The sequence below is a fragment of the Aulonocara sp. 'chitande type north' Nkhata Bay genome, linkage group LG1 (genome assembly GCF_057382095.1).
Source record: "Aulonocara sp. 'chitande type north' Nkhata Bay isolate Kocher_YH1m ecotype deep benthic linkage group LG1, A_spYH_male_GT1.1, whole genome shotgun sequence".
Classification (NCBI taxonomy): domain Eukaryota; kingdom Metazoa; phylum Chordata; class Actinopteri; order Cichliformes; family Cichlidae; genus Aulonocara; species Aulonocara sp. 'chitande type north' Nkhata Bay.
The window spans coordinates 34,852,262-34,873,695 of NC_141344.1; the positions used below are offsets into that span (position 1 = coordinate 34,852,262).

The window sequence follows — 21,434 nt, forward strand, 5'->3', positions numbered from 1 at the left end:
TTCCTCCTCTGCTTCTCAAATTGCTCCCACCTATTGACCTTCAGCTCACCCTCACTGGTGTATAATGGTCAACTGACATCATTAACAGCAAGAGTGAACAAAGTGTGCTTTGGAAATGACATCTGTGCTTTAGTTGTTTTTTAACTTCTTTCTCACTGTTATTGTTTTAAAAAAAGAAAAAAAGGCCAAATAAATTCTGCAAATTATTTCTAACGTGGTGAAAACTGTTAAAGATTTTGCCAGAAGAGTGACTGATTCAATAAACTGGCTGTGGACACTGATAATGGGCTTCGGAGAATAGAAGAGAGTGTTTTAGTAGTTTAGAAAATCTGTAATTATCCTCTTCCAATAGGAGTGCTCCGACATTTGAAATAAACTTTATGCCATTTTTAGGGATAATGCAATGTGATTAAACATAAATACACAGAATTAAGCTGATTTCTCACTAGAAAGAAGAAAAACATCTATGCAAGATATTCAAAATCATAACAACTGAGCTTCTGTTTTTCTTTGTCACACACTTACCGGTTAACACAGTTACCATAGTTACCGTGGTTAAATTCCCAATTGCTAGGCGTTACCGTTTCGAATTTTAATCATCATTAAAACCATGTTTGACTGTCACGCTTCTAATAAGTCACGGTAATCGCTCTCCAAGCTCCACTGAAGTTAGCAGCAGTCTTCCAGATGCCACTACGCAGGCGCAGCTACAGAAAGACGCGAGTAGACAGAAGCACTGCAGGGAATTTTGTCAGTCTTTTCAACATTTTTAATGTATTTTTAACACCATCAGTGACTGTTGTGACTAATCAGTTTTAATCTACTGAGATTTTATGATTTTGGACTTGTATACAAGAATAAACATTATGTAGGGCTGCTCGATTATGGCAAAAATGATAATCATGATTATTTTCACTGAAATTGAGATCTCGATTATTTGACGATATTTATTTAACCCTTTAAGACCTACTATAGAACCAAGTCCGCCAGAGCTTATATTATATTTTTACATGCTGTAGTGCCATTTGTGGGAGCATTTCAAGTTGCTATACAACTGTTATAGCCCATATTTTAATAATATGTATGCATTAAGTCCATAGTAACTACATTAATTGCAAAAAAGTGCAATAAACTACAAAAAAATTGAAAATCATTTTTTGTATTTTTTACATATATTTCTACTTGGAGAAATTTAAGAGGTTTATCCCTCAAAGCTTTAAATACAAAAAAGTTGCAAAAAATAGTTTACAACAACAGGAAATTTATTTTGATTGTCTTCATAGTTTTATTTTGGAGATACAGCAATTTTTATATACTGCAGGAAAAACGAAAAAACAATCCTATGATGCAAATTTGCAAAGAAAACAGCAGGTGCATCAAAATAAACTATTTCCAGCAGTGCAATTCGAGTTCTAAGCATCCCAGAAACTATTCAGAAAAGTCAAACATGACCAGTGTAGGCTTTCAAGGCCTACAAGTAAAAAACTACAATTTCCGCGAAAATGACGTCACTTCCGGTTTCGGCCAGGAAATGGCGGACATGCGACAGTTCGCGCTGACGTCTGTTTCACTGTGGGAAGTGTTACGAACAGCTGATCGGATCGGCAAAGCGTGTTTCTGGAATATTATGTTTTTGTTCCTGCAAGCGCTTTTTATGCAAGGAAACCGAGACCGAGGACAAGCTGATGGCATAAGATGTAAGTACAACTCCTCTGGTTTCATATGCAAAACAAATTATTGCGCTAGCTTACACAGTTCAGGTTCTACAGGGATTTAAAAAAATAGTTACACAAAACGGAGCATGCTGCTCTGACCGGCTTTAAAGGGTTAACAATGACATTCTCCAGCTCCACTGTGACCCTTAGTTGGATAAGCAGTTAAGAAGATGGATAAATAAATGGATGAACTTCACTTAGCAAGTTAGTCTAGCAAAGAATGAGCATGCCTGAAATCTGAAAACCACAGGTATCAATATGGTGCAATAGGCTTTGATTTGGGATCTGCTCCACACCAGCAAAGCTAATGACATCTGAGCTGTCCCCTTGTTTCCGTCTCAGCTGCCCATATATTTTATACCTGCTACCACCTGCTACCAAAGGATTAGCCTCTTCCTGTTTCTTAGTTGTTAATGGAGTTGTCCCATTAATCAATGGAGACCACCAGTGGAGTGGAGTTATCTAAAACCTCCAGGGTCAAAAGGAAAATGTGGAAATAGTCTGCAAATTAACCGAAACTTGTCAGCCTATCCATACATGATACAGAGGATCACGACTTGTATACTCAGTGATTCACTGACCAGCTGAAAGACGCATCTCATGTCCGCTTGACTCTAAAATATTTATTTTAATATTTGTTTTAACTGATTAAACGTGTATACTCAGTGCTAAAATGTTCCCATGTGACATCAAAATTAAAATAAGCAAATAGACTTTTCAGGATATCTTGCTTCAAGTGCTGGGGAAATCTGTAGGAAACAGGAAGAGGGCAGAGGTTTGCGGTACAGAACCACATTAAAGGGGAAACTGCAGGATTGAATTACTGTCTGAAAATGTTATGTCCGATTCTGGTACTACTAAAAAGATGTTTCCAATAATCAATTAGCTGTTAATTTGAAAAGGTATCAGCAATTTATATTAACCACTCAAGCAAAAGGCTAAAGCTCTGATTGGGTTCAGTTTCTCAAACATTAATTTGTCATTTCAAGAAAACATTTTTACCTTTTTTTTTTTTTTTTTTTTACATAATTTTTTTCTGTTGCAGCCCATAACGCTTTCCAAGAAGAAGAACCAACTGAAAACAACGTGATGTTTACACTGGTTTATTAGTGAGTATCATGCCGTTGGTCACAAAAGTTGTTTTGATTGTAAACTGAGCAGTGTGCGGTAGAACGACATAAGAAAAAAAATCATAGCAGCTGACAAATGATAATGCACTTCATTTTTTTTAGAATATAAAGAGAAATTTGATTACGTGTCGACTTTGCAAAAAGAAATGGAAAGCTCAGGCAAACAATGAAACTGGAGACAACAACAAGACTACTTTTTCACCACTCTCAAACTCCCTTTATCGCCCTTTCAGGAGAAACATCAACACACAATGCTCCCCATTTCCTCTGTCTATAACCTCTGCATCAGCTCCCCTCCCCCTGCTGTAAGAGTCGCACACAAACACACCGCTCACTCATCCACACTGCAATACCATTTCTCTGAGAGGAGCACTGAGCGCCTCTCTTATCTTCTGCGTTTCAGCTGTCTGCGTTAATTCAATAAACTTCAGAGGAACAAAATGAACACAGGAATAATGGAGAAAGGGGCGCTGGTGGTGGGGGGTGCACAACTGAGCAGAGAAGAGAGGCAAAGGTGGGAGACGAGAAAAATCCAAGAGGGGGCAAAGCACAAACAGAACGTGCATTTATGAAATAGTTAAGAAAAAAAATGAAAACACACAAGTATATTAGTAAAAATATTCAAATCAGAATTGATTTTCAAGAATGGTGAAATGTGGCCTTATGCTTTGATGCTCCCCCCCTACTTCATTTGTTCAGCTAGTGTGTGTCCTCCTTATCCCTCCCTTAATGGCTGAGTAGAGCACACAAAGCCTGCACTGGAATATCAGCGCTGGAGAAACCTTCCGGCACTGCGCTGAGAAATAAATTGCTTCTGCTAATGCCCCTTTCATTATGGCACAGCCCTTAATTGTGCTGCTGACAGTCTGCCTGGCTGCAGGGCTGATGGGAGAAAAGGCTGAGGAGACGGTCATGACGTGGTCCCCGGGGCCAAACACCAACCAGCAGACTGCGGGGAGAATAAAGTAGTGGAGCTGCGTGTTCACCTGGACAGACAACATGGGACCAAGTCTGTATTAAAAAGTGACTTTTAATATAACAAGATTATTCCAAAGACTAAGAGCAGAGCTGGTTTTAAGGTCTCATTTAGAATACATATGTATGTATTTAAAGCGCCAAGAATTTTTTAGGATTTATAGGATAGAGTTTGATCTCCGAAACAACTGTGGTACCAACCAGAACTATTAAAAACCACAGCCTAGCCATGCAGATCTGATTGGCTTCATACCCAGTTACCCAGTTATCTTACCCAGTTAAGAGCCATATATCATTTCCTTCCTTAAGAATTTTTGCAGCTTCGTTCAGTTGAAAAATACCATAACGCGCACACACACACACACACACACACACACACACACACACACACACACTACATCACTTTTTAAAAACAACAGTCTTCCTCATTTTTCACAGAGAAATGTGTTATTTATCTCCCTTAAAAACAGTAGGATGCACTCACAGATTCACAAAAACCTCTGTGAAAAGAAAAGGAACATCTTCCATAAAAATCAACTTCCACAAAGTGTTACGAAAAGACATAAAACGACTATACAAATGAGTCATTGCTAAAGTCAAGCTAAACACTCTTTAAACTGCATAAACGGACGACTTGTCACATTGAGAAGCTGCAGGCTGAGCGTGCTTCATGTTAAAGATGACGTGACATTATCAAGCGATTGTGCCCTGCGATGCCAGGTCCAGCATGCAAGAATAGACCAAAATCTCAAAGACATCAAAAAGGAAAAAAAAAAAAAAAAGAAAGAAAGAAAAGGAGACCTGTCCAATGTCAACTGTCACTTAACCCTCACCACCACCATCCCGCCAGGCCCCAGCAGCAGGTCAGGGGTAGAGAGGGAACTTAATCAGAGGGTTCTCCTGTTACAAAAGCCCCTCCACTCCTGCTGGCAAGCAGTGGCAGGCCGACAGAAACAAAAGGCAACCGAACGCGACTAGCGCTTTGTTCTCAGGAGAGCTGTGACTGTGACTGCTGCTCCTCCACAAACTGTTTGCGGTTAAAACAGAAGAAGGGATGCCGAGGTCAGGGGTAAACATGAGGCTGGGAGCTCTTTATATGCCACTGACTCGTGAACACAGGCTACTGAGGCGTTTTCAATTCTGGGAAAGTCTGATTATGGCGAATCAATAGTCTCATAATGCGAGTGAATTGCTCTTCACTTTCTTATTATTCAGGCTGATGCATTCATTTTAGCCATTTGTTCTCAGTAGGGCCTGATGTATAATTTCAATAACAGTTTTTTTTTAGTCTAGTCTACAGAGACTGCTAGGTCAAACTGACTGAATAGGGGAGATGGAGGACACCAACCTGTACAGCTACGTCCATCTCATTTTCACTTGTCACCATTCCTTGTTAGAGTAAAGTAGAAAGGGACCAGTGCATCAGAAAGATGACTGCACCACCCAAACATCTGACTCTCTTTGCTGTTTTTTCTAATCAATGAATAAATCGAAGGCGTGGGTAGAGATTAAAGAGATCTAAATCTGGGCTAGCATTGCCATTACAACCGATCTAAATCACAACCATGTGACCCAAATAAACAAAGGTGAAGAAGCAGCAGGGAAACCTCACACCAAGCGCCTCACATCAGACAAAACAAAATCTTGAACATATTTTAGTTCCTGACGGTGGATCATCATCTGTCATCTGGAGACACTTTTGGTTAAACCAGACAACCACAAGCAGGAACAGACTCTGGAAAGAGGTTTACCTTCAGGGTGTAGGTGAACTACAAACTAATAAAAAATAACAGCATTACAACAACAGCAGTGAAATAGTCACCAGTGAAAAGCAGACTGTGTAGCTGCTGCTTTAAGAAACACTACAATTAAACATATTTGGTCCAATAAGAGTTTTTTTTACCCAAGCTGGCAGCCTTAGTTCAGCTCCAAGGTTATTATCGTTAACGAAAACTAACGAAATAACGAAAACTGGAAGTGAAAAAACATTTTCCGTTAACGGAAATAAAAATAAAAACAAAAAAGGAAAACTAACTAAAACTGTAATGAGTGTTCACAAAACTAACTAAAATTAACTGAATTTATAGCAAAAATGTGTTTATTTTTGGTAGATGTGTGTGTGTCATACAATAGTCAAGGGTGAAAATGAAGTTTAGTTTCCAGATTTTTTTCTTGCTGTCTCATTATGCCAGCAGGTGGCAGTACGTTAGTCGAGTCGTCTGTGTTACCGCTCCGTCCACGCGCAGAATCATGTCAGGAAAAGTCAGGAGAAAGCGCCAGAGTCCAATTTGGGATTACTTTGAACATGACTGTGTTTTGGATAAAGCAAGTGTGGAAAGAGACAAATTATGAGGGACATTTCTAAAGGGGAAAAAAATCCCACAAACCTTAAAGTGCACTTGAAAAGTTCACACAAGAAGGCTAACCTAGCTTACCTTGAGAAGGGAGCACACTCAACCCTCATCCCCAGAAAACAGAAGCTAACCCCAGGCAAGCTAGCGTGATGCATCACGAGACAACAGGACTGGGATATCGACATAACTGTGTGAGTCAATTGCCCTCAAAAAGTTTATCAATTCACTTGAACCAAAATTACGAACACCCGATGCTGCAAGAGTTAATAGTCTCATTGGGGCCAAGATATAAATTTTATAGTTGCCTGGTATCAGTGGTTGTTCATCTGCCTTTATTCATTTATTTATTTAAAGAACCCATAGGTGGGAATGTGAGTTGTCTGTCTCTGCGTGTTAGCCCTGCGACAGACAGGCAACCTGTCCAGGGTGCAGGGTATGGTAGCTGGAATAGCAACATACCCAAGGTTAAGCAGAAGAGCATGACTGATATGATGAAACTGGGATTTTGTTGCACTTAATTATTGCAAACACAGCTAAAACTATAACTGAAACTAATCAAAACTAAACTGAAACTAAGGATTTTCAAAAAAATAAAAACTAAACTAGCAAACAATTGGTAAAAACTAATTAACTCATTCACTGCCATTGACGTCTATAGACGTCAATTACGTTTTTCAATGGGAGGGGCTAGAATACAACCTCGGGCAGCTTGTCAGTGAAAACTGAAGCCCACCAGCAGTAAAAGTAGACCTGCAAGGAGGTGCAGGGTTTGCGTACGTAAGGGATTGCGCAGTGAGACAAAAATGTGGTGCAAGTCTCGTTGTGTGCCCTTGCATCCCGGAGAGTGTTATAATGATTACCACACAAAAGTGAATTATTCATTGTGAATAAATGTTTCACTATGTATATTTTATTTTTTCATATATTTGTAAATAAATTGTTTTGATAAAACATAACCTTTCTCAGTGTTATTTCTGTTTTATAGAAGTGAAAAACTATTTTATATGTTAGAGGTGTCACAAAGCAAGAAATATTAGTGTCAAAGGCACTTTTCTGCTTGAAATGTATTTTTCACAAAAAGCTCGTTTTCTCCCTTTTTTTGGTCAAAACAGGCATTTTTGGTGGAACCCACCTCTCTTCTACAGCTGATTACTAAAGAATGGAAAATGGTAGAAACAAGCTTTTCTTTTTGGATGAAAGAAGAGAGTCTGTTCTTCATTTTGGTAGGTTCAGCGTTTATATGATCATAACACACAGTTTTCTGTGGCTCTTCAAAAATGAGTAAAAATGCTCAAAAACCCTGGCAGTGAGGAGTTACCTGATTTGAAAATGGCTGGCAGTGAATGAGTTAAAACTGATATAAAATTGAAAATCTGAAGTCAAAACTAAATAAAAAATAAAAACTAATGAAAATTGCAAAACTATTAAAACCCTGTTCAGCTCACACTGTTTTCTTAATTATTTCAGTTAAAATACAATTAATGCAAATCAATATGAAGACCACAGAATCTACCTTTAATCCAAGGAATATGAGTATTTGTGATTCGTGTTTAAAACAAACAAAACCCTGAATATTGACCAGAACACTTGCAAGTGTATTTTAGGAGTAATTACTTCTAAACAGAGCAGCCTTATTAATACCAATTTATTTATCCAGTGTATGGGAAAAAAATTAAGGGGTGGGGCATCTGTCTTCATAGCCTTTATTGTGTTGCTTAGCTAAATAGATTACGACTATCCATGCTCTGTGACGTAATAGAGAGTTGAGAGTAGAAAAAAAAACCCTGAAACTGAGCAGCAGGTTATTTGTACATAAGATGACTGCATAATGCATTTAATGTGAAAATTCACCGCTGCAACAACATACGGCAAAGGATGGAAAAGCATATTAGGTCTCCTTAACAACTATACCGTGCCACCCAACACTTAAAACATCCACCGTACCTACAGCTAGGGATGGGTATCGAAAACCGGTTCTTGTTGAGAACCGGTTCCCACTGTTTCAATTCCTTGGAATTGTTTGCCATTTTTGCAAACGATTCCCTTATCGATTCCAGTCGCCCCGAATGACGTCACCATGTTGCGGAGCGTCGCTTACCTGGCAGGAAACATGGCGGTTCAAACACTCAAAAGTTTGATTATACTTTACGAGAACGGATGACAACAGGGCAACTTGCAATACTTCCAAAGTAGATATTTCATTTAAGGGAGGAAACACTACGAATATGCAAAAGCATTTGCTCACAAAACACGCGATGACCTTAAATGAATGTCGTGTTTTTAATTCCGCTCCGGACTCGTGAATCTCAACCCAACAGCAGCGGTAACGTTTGCACGTCCTCTCCCGTTAATGCGGCAGGTAAATAATCAACAACAGTGCATATTATGTTAGCGCGATCTGCCTTATTACAAAACCTGCCATTACTGTGCATTTAGGTGACCATGATGAGACAGACAGAGTCTGGCTGGCTCAGATGCTGGCAGTTGTCGCTGCAGTCTACCGGTAGAGTCTCTTTTCAGGCCAGGATAGACGAATGTCACCGAGTGACTAAGTTTGTGGTAAAAGGCTTGCACCCACAGCAGATGCCCCCGATTTTCAGTAAGTGAATGTGTTTAATTGTAGGCAGGGACATTACTGGATATTCTTGTGTATTTGCTACAGAATAATTTATGTTGTACTTTGTTATTGCTACAGAAGAATATTTATTTTATTATTTTACATTTACAATTTTTTTTCCTGGGGACCCTGTGACACCCCATTTAAGAGCCGTAGGCTCTCTTAAGGATCTCTTAAGATCTCACTGTTGGGTTTGTAAGGCCATGTTACTCCTAAATTATCTTGTTCAAAGAGAAGATATAAAACAAAGTTCTAAGCTAATCGACCTTAGTGTTCTCCTTTTTTTAAAAAGAATCGATAAGAGAATCAATAAAGAATCGAATCGTTAAACAGAATCGAAAATGGAATCTGAATCGTGAAAATCTTATCAATACCCATCCCTACCTACAGCTGAACTAAAGTGTGCTGTATATACATTTTTGATACGTTTTGCATATCTATATACATATATACTGTCAAATCTTTATGTACATACATCAAATATAGTAAACAGTTATCCATTCCAACATTTTTGCAAGCTGCAGCCTGACTATAATATTAGGTTAATGTGCTGGTATGGTGGTGACACTACAGAGCCTTGTTGTTCTAAATGGCTGGTTCGTCTCAAGAACTCAAACAAACATGAATCAAAAGCAGAAACATTCTGTTTTCTCCTGTTTTTACTTTTGGTCTGCAATGACCAACTGAAGCTCTGAGGAGAAGGTGTTTGTTGTGCTGTGCTCACTGACAAATCAGACAAAAGGAGGGAGCTTTAAAACTTTTCTATTTACAAATCACACATTTATTCAACAATTATATCACCAATTATGTGAGCCTTTTCATCTTCAAAGCAACCCCCCTGCTGAAGGGTTCGCGTAAACAAGGTTTAACTTGTTTATCCACAATGTGATCGAAGAAAAGCAGGATCTCCTGGATGGAGACACAGTCCATTTCATGTTAAAAGTGGAGTCACATGGGTGGAAAAGCTACTATTACTGACTCGGAGATGGAAACGTCCTGTTGAATTATCATCCTGCCACCTCGAAAGGATTCTTCTGTCACGTGACTCTACATACTGAGCAACCTCCCTCTTTGCAATGAGCCAACTCAGACTGACAAAAAAAAGCTGAATTTCACCAAACGCAAACACTACAGCATTGGCTCAGAAACGGGTACTGTGCACAAATCCAGTTCCAAAATCCATTTCCTCTGCTGCTTTTACAGCTCTCCTCTAACAGACTAGAAAAAGGAAATATGGCACATAAAAAAATCCTTCAGGAGTTCATTAATAAAACCAGGACTGTGCTGAAAATGAAAGTGTCAAAGCCGTGCGTGTGCTTCTCTTGGCGTTTCCTCACCAGCTCGTGTCAGAATATCCACGTGTATTGATGCACCGGTAAATGATTCATACTTACAATCTCCTCAATTATTCACAGGGCAGGAATAATTAACGAGGCACGTGGAGAAGAAGGACTTTGTTAAATGTGGAAGATTTTTTCACATGTAGAGGGGTCGGGGGAAATTCCATTTTTGTGCATTGCAGTCAATGTAATGAGCTCAGGTGTCTCCAGTAACTGATTTTAACAGACAGTAAACAGTAATAAAGCACCAGCATCACAAGGGAAAAGAAAACATTTTAAGACTCTCTGTTCTCTACAACCTCACCATCGTTTGAGGGTGGAGCATCTCTGTATTCACCAGTGATTTTTGGGTGTGAAGCTGTACCGGTTGGCTATATTCTTTTTTTTTAATTTTGGCTTTCTCAAAATTTTGAAAAACACTTCAAAATCCTGCCACATTTTACAACATACACATAGATGGATGCAATTCTTATTTTCCTTAATTTAGGAAAAGCTTTTCATTTATCAGATTAAAAGTATAATTTTTTCTGGTAGTATCGACATAGGTAATTTCCACTGCTTTGTATTAAGATGAAATTGAATAAATATAAGTACACGAGGAATTACAAAGCAATATAAAAATCTTTTCTCTCCATTGCTTAAATGTTCTGGACGGCAACAAGATTTGTTTTTTCCAATCTCTCTCACTCACTCACACACACACACACACACACACACACACACACACACACACACACACACACACACACACACACACACACACACACACACACACACACACACACACACACACACACACACACCACTTTAAATCCTAATAAATGCTAAAAATTATAACATGTAAGAATAAATTCCAGGCTGCTCCTAATGCTTCTATTTGATTATTTATTTAGGTGCATCAGCTGATAACAATACATTTTTAAAAATTATCCAGCTGTAATGGGGAAAGTCAAGTTTATATCTGCCACTTAATAACCATGGGATAGCAAGGGAAATGATTTGCTTGTTTTACTTGTTCTTGTGACAAAAGTTAAAACTGAACACTTTAAACCTGAAACACAAAGAAAAGCTGAGGGGTACAACGGGCTCACTGTGAAAATAAAAAGAGAGGAAAAGGCAAAAACACCATTGTCCATATTCACAGAGGTTTTAAAAATGCTCCGACTGCTCTTAACTCAGCAGAGTCCCTTTTCAGGTGCCATTAAAAAACTCAGAGTGAGGAATGGACAAGAACTTTGCAGCGTAGGTTCTTCTCCCTGAGGCACTGCCATTGGGCCTTCATTAAAAATCCCAGCATGATTCTTGTTAGTGATGCTGAATCCATGCAGGGAAACTCGTTCCGTAATGACAAACATGATTTAACGGGGCTTACAGGTTGGGTCTGAAAGAAGATATCACAAGTCAAGGAATAAAATTCGAGATTTAAATCGGCTATTCCTCAAGAATGGATAAATAATGTTGTTCAATCCGATTATATCTTTAATGACACAAAAACGTCTCCCATCACCGACCCTGGTGGTGATTGAGAAAGCTTTCTCCGCTGACACTGTTTTGCTGGCTTGCATGGCACGCACATCCAGTGGGAATTAAATAAATTAACACTCCAAAGGCGTTAATGGCGTAATGCAGTTAAATCATCGAGCGAGAAATGCCAACGCATCTGCGATCAAGATCAACCACCAACAACATCATCTCTGCCCAATCTAATCCGGTGCACTTGATTAACTCCTCGTTATTGCAGGCCTGGATCGCGTTTCTCCCTCCAGTGTTTTATGCTGGGTGTTTTTTTTTCCATGTCTCACCTGCACACTCCACTGCTTAAAATGTGATTACGAAATCTTAGGTTTAGGAATAAAAGTAAGCAAAGGTAAGGATTTTTTGTTGGGCACTTTTTACATTTTTGACAATTTCATGTTATTAATAATAACAATAAAAAAAACACTATCAACATGTAACTGATTGGAAAAATGATCATTTCTTGCAGTACAACTAGGATTTAATTCCCCTTTGAACCTGAAGAAATTAAAGGTTAAGAGCAATCCAGTTCAGCTGTCTATGTCAAAATGTTAAGAGATATGACTTGCCACCAACCTTCCCCCCAAGTCCAGTAACATCATTTAAAGTCTTATTAAATCCTGAAATGTAAATGTTTTTCAAGAGCTTTTCAGGAGTCCTTTTAGTTTCAGCTCTGCCTGTCTGTCTGTATGTGCCTGTGTGTCAGGCCTTCCCACAGTCTTGCCCAGATCCTGCCCAAATTGGATACGAAGTCATTAGTGTCCCAACTCGAAGCATATGTTCCAAGTTGCTGAGCATTTCATTTCACAAGACGATGACGAGGGGGCTGAGGAGAGGGAGTTAAAAGGAGAAAAAAAAAAGAAAAGAAAAAAAAGAAACACAGTCGGCACAGAAAAATAAACCAGACGCAAACTGGGCCAGACTGAGCCTGTCGCTCACTCACACAGAGGCAGGGGCGTCCCATGCTCCGAAGAAAGTCCACTTTGACTTCGGGGTCCCGTTCCACAGCATCAGCTTATGAGCGCCACTGTGTGCGTGCGTGACTTTCTACGTGCTCTACATTCATGTTTTCATATGCGGGTCAGGGAATGATACCTTCCACGCCACACAAAAGGCACTGCTGTACTCCATCTGAGAAATCTAAATATTCTGTCTAGGACGGGAGGGGAAAAAAACATTAGAGCGAGGATTATATTTCAAAAGGCGGGCAACCCCCCACCCCCAGCCTCCACCCCTCTCTCTGCTTGCAGAGAAGCAACAACTTTATTTATGTCCAAATACTGCAGATGCAGTGAGAGAACGGCGAGCAAGTCGGATTATTATCTCCCAAATCTAAACAAACCTTTACTTTCCTCGAACAGAGCTCGTATTCTATAAGCACTTAAACATAGCAGGGAAGGGGGTGGGGGGATGGGCTCGGAGGATTGTGTGTGTGTGCGTGAGCGCGTGTAATCTCAGGGTTCCCAGACCGAGTTTAAGAATGACAGGGTAAAACACTGCAGGCTCTGTGGAAGCCAGGAAACAGCCTAATGTATTTATCCAAACACATATCTGCTGAGAGGCCCCATGGCTTTAACACATCCCCTTCTACACCGGCTCACCTCCAAAAAGAATCACACTGAAAACTGGACTTAAAACACCCCCCCCCCCAAAAGAAAACAACCCCACAATGAGCAAAAAATACAACAAAAACAACAACAAAAAAACCTGATTACAGTGATTATAGGAATAAATACTGAGATTACATTCTCAAAGTTTTCAACCACTGTATTATTACATTTTTTCCACTCTGTACCTCTTGCACTGAACTGAAACTCCTACCGTAGACCCTCTTTCACAAAATAACACCAAAAATACACCTTATAACGACTTTCTTACAGCCGCATCTGTTCTCGTTTGTCATCGTCTGGAATAAAAGTAAAACAGTCTCCAGGTGACGAATGAAGATGATGAACCACTTTTGGAAAATGTTTTTAAGTTTCCCTGTAAACATCAGGAAGATCCATCCTTTTCCTACTTTGCTTTCTTCCCCTCCTCCTCTTTCCATTTTCTTCCAAAAATGTTTTTTGTAAGGCTTTCACAACTCAACTTATGCACAACTGCTGCAGCACTGCAAATAAAAAGGCAGGGAGAAACCATAGTAAGACTTCCCAGGGAACCAAAGACAAACCCTGTCAATTCAAGAAGCATAAAAATAATAAATCCAAAAATAAACCATGGTATTTCAGAAAAAATGTTACCTCAGAGAGGATGTGTTTGTTTTTCTTTGGTTTTTTTTAAATTTTTATAAAGACAGAAAAAATATTGTGTGGATGTTCTATTATTTGCCTTTTCAAAGACTGCGGAAGCCTCACCAAACATCAAACCAGACTCTGTTCTGGTGAATCCTGTGCTGCTCGACATGTGTTAACCCAGACTCACGACGGCGCATTTGTTCTGATTTTTAATGTTGTCTTTGCGATCCATTAAAACAGGACTGATGTAACGCAAGCTGATAGGTAAGGTCGCCTCCCTTTTCACCACACTCGGAAGCACGGGCACTTGCTGTACTTGGCAGCCCCACTTGCAGCTGAGGAATCCCAAATCAACACAGTGGCACAATTGTGAGAACACTGCCAACACCAAGAGGAAGGCAAAACTCCATTGAGCTGTTTACAATACTCCATCTCCCAAAAATAATCCTGCTTACATGAATGTGATTATTATGCACACACACACACACACACACACACACACACACACACACACACACACACACACACACACACACACACACACACACACACACACACACAGGATTGTGGGACTCTGAGTGTTTCAGGCAAATGATATTTAAAAAAAAAAAAAAAAAAAAAAAAAAAAAAAAAAAACTTGTCTGCCAGATGTTGCTGCTCCCTAAAGTGAATCAGTGCAGCTGTTTGTTGAAGATCTTGGACTGACTAAAAACATCTCCTTTATGATTGTTTACATATCTGCATTATCTCAGCCTCTCACACTTCACATACAAAATTAATTAATTAAGTTAAAAAAAAACTCCAGTCCTACACGACAATCCCAACAGCTGTCATCTCGGTTCAGCCCGGTGCCACCACCACATCTGCAGCCCAAAGCAAAGACTTCTCCCGGCCTCTTATTTGGCTTCATACACACCAAGGTGACGTGGTTACTCCACTTAATACGTTGATTTGCCGATTTTTCAGCTTCACCTTTGATTTCAGTGTGATCTAAGAACGCTGTAACTGCGCAACAAGATCGAACATGTGTGCACAAATCTGTAATCGTGGCTCTGCAGCTCTCTGGAACAGCGTCTCAGCGATCTCTAAGATGTGATTTTGAAGGGATTGAATGGATTCTCACAAGTCAATCATATGTTGTTGTTTTTTTTTTTTTTTTTTTTTTACCATAACATTGCCTAAACTGACAATTTTATAATTACCATTTTCTGTGCTAACAAGGAAAGCTGGGAGGGGAAAAAAGCCATGAGCTTTGCTGTGATTTTACCCCCAACAACGTAATTATATGTGAGGACTTGGGAACGGCACATTTGTACAGACCTCACTGTGAAAGCTGTCTACAACAAAGATTAGAATGCTTTGGTTAGCGCTCTTATGTTTTGGCGTGGGCTGGATTTTCTCACATTATTGTACATTTTGGTGTTTTGACTTTCAAAAATTCAAAGCAGCGTCACCATCGACACTGCTCTACAATGTTTATTTCAGGCATAAATTGCATTTATCCCTGTGTGTTCCGCTCACGATGTAGAAAAAAGAAAATAAATTGATGGGCTGTGCTTTTCCCCATAAATAAATGCACACGTAAAGGCAAAAAAATGAAAAAGAAAACAGGAGAAAAGAAAGAAATGACAAACAACTCCATTACAGCGATGATGGAAACTACAAACAGGCTCTTCAATCTCTTCCTGGCCCTGCTGCAGGTTAACTTCACAACATACACAGAGAATAAATGTCACGAGCACGCAGTGTACACAAAACCAGCAGTCAACAACCTTTTGGAAAAATCTCACAACTGCTCTAATTGGAAGAAGACACAAAGTGAGCTGCAGCTCTGTTAATATCTGGTCACAGCTAAAACACAGCGTTGTAAAGTGTGTTTGTGTGTGAGGGTGTGTGTCGAGGGTTGATGGGTCACAGCGCTCTGACCCACTAATGAGAGGAGCAGCATAACCACATCAGACAAGAGCAACACTAAGTAACTGGTCTAATAAATAACTAAGGAGAGCGCCTTAATGCAGACAAAGCATCCACATACCGCAATGACAACATGGCACAAATGATAACCGTCTCACAGCGAGACCGCAGCACACACCGGTGAGCAGTACGCACCAACAGCACACGCAAGAAAGATTACAAAAATAAATAAATAAAACAACACCACAAGTTAGAAAAACCAGCGCAAGTATGTGTGATGCACAGAATCAGTGTTAGTCTGCAGATGCTGCGCTTTTGTTCAGTGCTTCACTGCCGCTAAAACTTTTATTCACAAAGAATGATTTGTACTGCGTTACATCACGCACCACCATACACTCAGTGAACAACAGAGACTGCATTAAACCTGCTGGCTTCCTGTATTGTTCTTAAAGCGTATGCATGATTCTGAAATTAGTTTAAAATGTCACAGAAAGTGCAGGTTTATAAATGACACTCCTGCAATGTGTCATTTATATATTCTATTCTATTCTATTTAAATGTTCCTCGTGACCAACTCAGTTTGGAATAAAGATCACAAATAAAATTCATTTGGAGAGAGAGAAAATATTTCTTTCTGATTTAACTTTGCCAGCTCATAACAACTGTGTGTGTGTATTTGTGTGCGTGTGTGAGCGTGAACTTACATGTGGACGTGTGGGGGCTGGAAGCGGCTCTGGTTGATGTTGTAGTGCGTGAAGGCCTGTGTGGGGTTGGAGCTGTACTCGTCCACAGTGATGGTCACTTTGCCATGAGCCATCCTTCCACAGTTTGGACATGAGATGCTGTTCGTTCACCGAGATTCAGCAGCGAGCCGTGCGGCGGTCATCCTTCAGAGCTGCTCTCCAGAAGCCCAGGAAGCCTCCCTGCAGCAGCAGCAGCAACCCAGCCGACTGACTCGACCACGACACACTGCTCTCTGCACCGACAGGAGACACACACACCAGCTGTTTTAAAAAGACGTGCACTTTCTTCTGAATACACTCACGAGTAAGGGCTTCACATAAGAAAATAAAAAAAATATCGCAGGTTAGACTTATACATTTTAAAGTGAATGTAAATGCAAAGACTAAAGATAAAGCACGCATGCATGCAGTGACGGCATGTACAGTCTTATTCAGCTTCAGAGAACAGAAACCACCTGAAATTTGCTAGGAAAAAAATCCTCAAACAGCTCATCAAACACATCCTCATAAAAGCCTCAATAGAAAAATACAATGAGGCAATTTAAACACAATTAGCAGATGTACTCTACCTTTAAAAGCAGCAAGGGAATTTTTTAAGAGTGAAGTTTACAAAAAACTCTTCTCTGACTTTTTAAGCAACAATTTCTACTCTGGAAAGCACTTTATTAGCTTCAATGAAAACATATTTAAATGTAAAAAAATTAAATTTACATAAAAAATTTCAATCACTACAAGCAAATTAAAAAACAACAACAAAAAAACAAAAACAAAAAGAAAGGCTGCAGGCAGAATGTCTGCTGGTGAGGAATTGCTGCAATTGCTTCTATAAAATGAGAAATTCTTCACAATGCATGCATGCATCAAAGAGGTCTCCTTCCCCACTGACTGTAAGCCAAGCACAAAAACATATCCATGCTCCAATTTTGAAAGGATCCAATAGCAATTAATGAGATGCTATGGCATCTCTGCTCCACTGTACAACAAAGACTTAAAAAAGAAAATGCTGCTATGATGCATCCCTGGAGCTCACTCACCAGATCCGCTGTGAGTCTCCTTGCACCCTGAGCCTCCCTCCTGTCTGACCTCCCTAACTGATAGTAGAGTGGCCACTGTGGGCTTTGACAGCCGTTTTATACCAGACCTCCTGATGCAGCCATGAGCAAGAGAAGAAAAGAAAAGAAAGAGGGAGAAAAAAATGCCCTCAATTTAACAAGTCTGTCATATCTTTTGGAGGGAAATCAACAAAGCTCGAGAGTTCACATGATGGTTAAATCCTTGGATGGAGAAGTGAGATAAAAACAAAGAAAGCGGCTGCTGGATAAACAAGACTCCAATTTAAACTTTGTTTTGTTTGTTTGTTTTTTAAAGAAAATGTCCTATTTTCACTAAAGCATTGATTTATGTTTTCTGGGTCGGCTGCATCCTGCTTCCTATTATGCACGTTATAAATTTAAGTCAAAAAGATATATGCCAGCCGAGAAAAAGCTGGTTAAACTAGACTTTTAAAATAAAATAAATAAATAAAAATTAAAAATGCATGAGCAAAATCTAAGCAGCTCCACTGCACACTCAACTCTTTACATTTCAAAGTGTGGAAAAAAAGAGTCACATTAAAATCCTTGTTACACATGAAACAAGTGTATTGATCTTCCTGGGCCTTAAATTTTAAAAAAGAAAAGAAAATGCACTTCTGTACAAAACTGCCCTATCGGATGTCCTGCACTTCACCTCCTCTGCAATCATTAAAAAATCTGAACCTAGTACTGCTTCTGCTGCAGTTACTCGGAAAATGTGCTTTTTCTCTGCAAATGTAGGCCGAAAATCTGTGTGCAGCATGCTCCACAGTCTTCTGATTTTGTGTGTGTGTGTTTCTATGTGTGTGTTGGGCTGCCGAAACTCGCCTGTCTGTCTCTACCTTATGGCTACAGTAGTAGCAACTAGCACTCTAGCTTAGCCTGCTAAACCTGCCCTGGCAATAGATTTTTTTATTATTATTATGCACGCTGTAGCTTCGCGTTGAGCTGCTTTTCTGTAACGTCGGTGCGCGCACACATGGTCGGTGCAGTCCTTGGATATGTAGCGCGCTCGTACGCCAGCATATAGCTAACTTCAGGAGTAGAAATCACTCCGGTAAGCAGAGGAGGGGTTGAAGGCGAATAAATTGACCCTTTCTGATCACACGCTCACACAACGATGCGTTCTATGCGCCGCTCGCTATTAACACCGCCGCTTGCAGGAACGTACACAAAAAGAAAGGTCCGTGCAATCCTGAACTCTGCTTCTGAGATACTAAAAGCACCCAAAGGTGGTCAGTGTCACAACACCGTCGCGCTAACCTCTGGCTCTTCCTCGTAAATGACAAGCCACCTTATAACCGACAGCTTTGTGTCAGGGGTTGCTTTTTTCCCCCTCCTAGTCTCCTCTCTTTCCCCCCTTATTCCCTTCCCTTTTCGGTTCTCAAAGAAAAGCGGAAAGGTTGTTCTACCTTCGTCGTGTGGGTTTTTTTTGTGCGTGTTTTTTGTGGCCGGAGAAAATAGTGTCGGGTCGGGGTCGCCCTCTACGCAGCGGCGGCGGAGGAGGCGGCGGCAGCGGCGGCGGAGAGACGTGGGTCCATGCGGCAGCAGCAGCAGTAGAGCGGGCAGGTTCGTACACGACCGTCCGGGGGTTGCGGCAGATAGGGCAGAACCTTCGACCCGACGGGACCTCTGCTGGCTCCTGTGGAAAGAAACCAGACAAGAAGAGAGCGGAGGGGGTAAAAGCCAGAGAGAAGGACGAGAGACACTGACAGACAAGAGAGAGAGAGAGATAGAGAGAGCGCGAGAACAGCTTGGGTCTGACGGAGGGGGAGCCGGAGTGCAGTGAGTCGAAGCTGCCACTGGGGTCAGAGAGCAGGAGCAAGCACAACCCCCCGCCACCTCCCGTGCGCGTGCCCTTACCGGCGGGCACACGCAAGAGGCAGGAGAAGTGAAGGGGAGGGCGGGGAAGGAGGAGGGTGCTCGCGCAGTCCCGCTCTATGCTGCATTCACTTACTTTCGGAAATGGCAAGTCTTGTCAAATGAATGAAATGAGTAAAGATGATTAGACAGGATGAGTATTTTTTTGTGTGTGGTAACAACAACGTTGCTTTGGAATAAATAATACTTTATTAAACCACAATGTATATTTACATAATTATTATTTTAAGCCCATGTTTCTAAACTGCCAGCTAATTTACAAACTATATAAGTATTTATAGAGCCTAGACTGCAAAAATGTGATATGTTGTAATATTCAATTGATTTATTGAAGATTGATCAGTCGTTTATGTGGCGACCAAAAGATGCTGGGAATACATGTCTGTGGGGAAGAAAACAAGTATGTCTGGTATAAATGCTACAACTTATTAATGATGTGATCTTTATAAAAGGGATTACAAGTAGTAGCAAATACGTTATTTATAAAGAGTTGTCAAGTGAGTTAGCTTTTAATAAATATAAGTTTCCAAGTATTGGCTGATAGTATTAATATTTAAAATCTAAATTAATGCATTTTTGTGGCACAGAAGATTGTTACCTGGAAAAAAGCTAAATTCTAAATTATTAAATAGAACTTTTTTTGTTTTTTAAAGAACATTACAAAGAGTCTGTAAGTATACCTAATGACTTAATTAATGATTTATAAGTCATAGAATGCATGCTTATTAAGCTGGATCAAAGTTTTTGTCTTAACATATAGCTTCTGCTATTATCATGCTTTGTCTTTTATTATCTAGAGGACAAATCCAAATATCTATAATAGTTCATTCAGTGTCTTTTGAGAACATTAACAATAGACTTGGCAGATTACCAAACAGCCTTTAGTTACAGAGTAACACCATGACAAACACTCATCTGAGGAATATTTCATAACATGAAAACCTAAACCTTGAAATACTAAGAAGCATCCATCCAGGTTCCGAAATTTACTGTTCTCCCTCTGTGTCTTCAGTTGGCCATGAAGAAAGCTGTGGACTGGAAGGTTTGCTTTTGGATATCAGGCATGGTCTAATAAGAAGGTTGTTGATTTTATTCCTTGAAATATGCAGTAATCAATACTTTTGGTAGCTGTACCTTGAACTTGTTTGTAACAAGCATATATACTGAAGCTAACTGATTGTCCTGGCAGTGACAGACAGGAAAGTACTGAGAGGAATGCACTTTATCTTTTATGGGTAAACTGGATACCTGTATGCCTCACTCTTTCCTTGTATTTGAGCATCAGCTAGCATGCACATTCTCACACTGAAACATAGATCAGTGGAAATGTTGACCTGGAATATTTTTTTCATAAGATCACAGATGTGTGGGAAATGGTGCCAGAGTGTAGAAGGTGTTGTAAAATCAATGATTAGAAGACAGCATGGCCCCTTTGGGTACACAAGTAAACAATACTAATGAGTACCTGTGGGAGTCCATCACACAACCTGAAATGGGGCAGCACAGTTTCCAAACTGGGAAAATCCTGAAACTTGGCTGACTGGTTGTAAAAGCAGCTTCCTGATCACCAGGGTTTAACTCACCGACTATCACTTCTCTGAAGTATAAGTGAAGTCTAGGAAAAAGGCTTGTCTTGATTTTCTTCAAACACAATTTTTTGATTGATCTTGATTTTTTTTGTGTTTCTCTCTCATGGTGTGCAGCCTTTACTATGATCTGTTTGTTTAAAATGTATTTCCACATGAAACTGATGTCACATTTTCAGTATTCAAGGTATAAAGCATCAGATATCGCATTCGTGTAGAGAAATAATCTGATCTCAAGGTCTGGGTGCCATCAGCTTTGAATTATACTCTTTTTCAGTGCATGGTACAGACTCTATTGTCATCACCTGAGCAAAGCAGGGTATCTGCCATCTTAAAAAAATCAAGTTTGGCTCAGTG

At 40.0% G+C, this 21,434-nt stretch overlaps 1 protein-coding gene across 2 annotated transcripts in view; it reads right to left on the reverse strand.

Moving 5' to 3' along the window:
• The window catches only part of mpped2a (metallophosphoesterase domain containing 2a), a 79,087-nt gene extending 59,621 nt beyond the window's left edge, over positions 1-19,466 (reverse strand). The window contains exons 1-3 of one of the 2 annotated variants that reach the window (XM_086294429.1): positions 19,023-19,466; positions 17,572-17,681; positions 16,499-16,770 (exon numbers count right to left, since the gene is read on the reverse strand). In XM_086294429.1, coding sequence (XP_086150555.1) covers positions 16,499-16,611 — 113 coding nt within the window. In that variant the 5' untranslated portion in view covers positions 16,612-16,770; positions 17,572-17,681; positions 19,023-19,466. The remainder of the gene's footprint in view (positions 1-16,498; positions 16,771-17,571; positions 17,682-19,022) is intronic. The other variant, XM_086294428.1, reaches the window with a different exon arrangement.
• Positions 19,467-21,434: the final 1,968 nt, after the last annotated feature.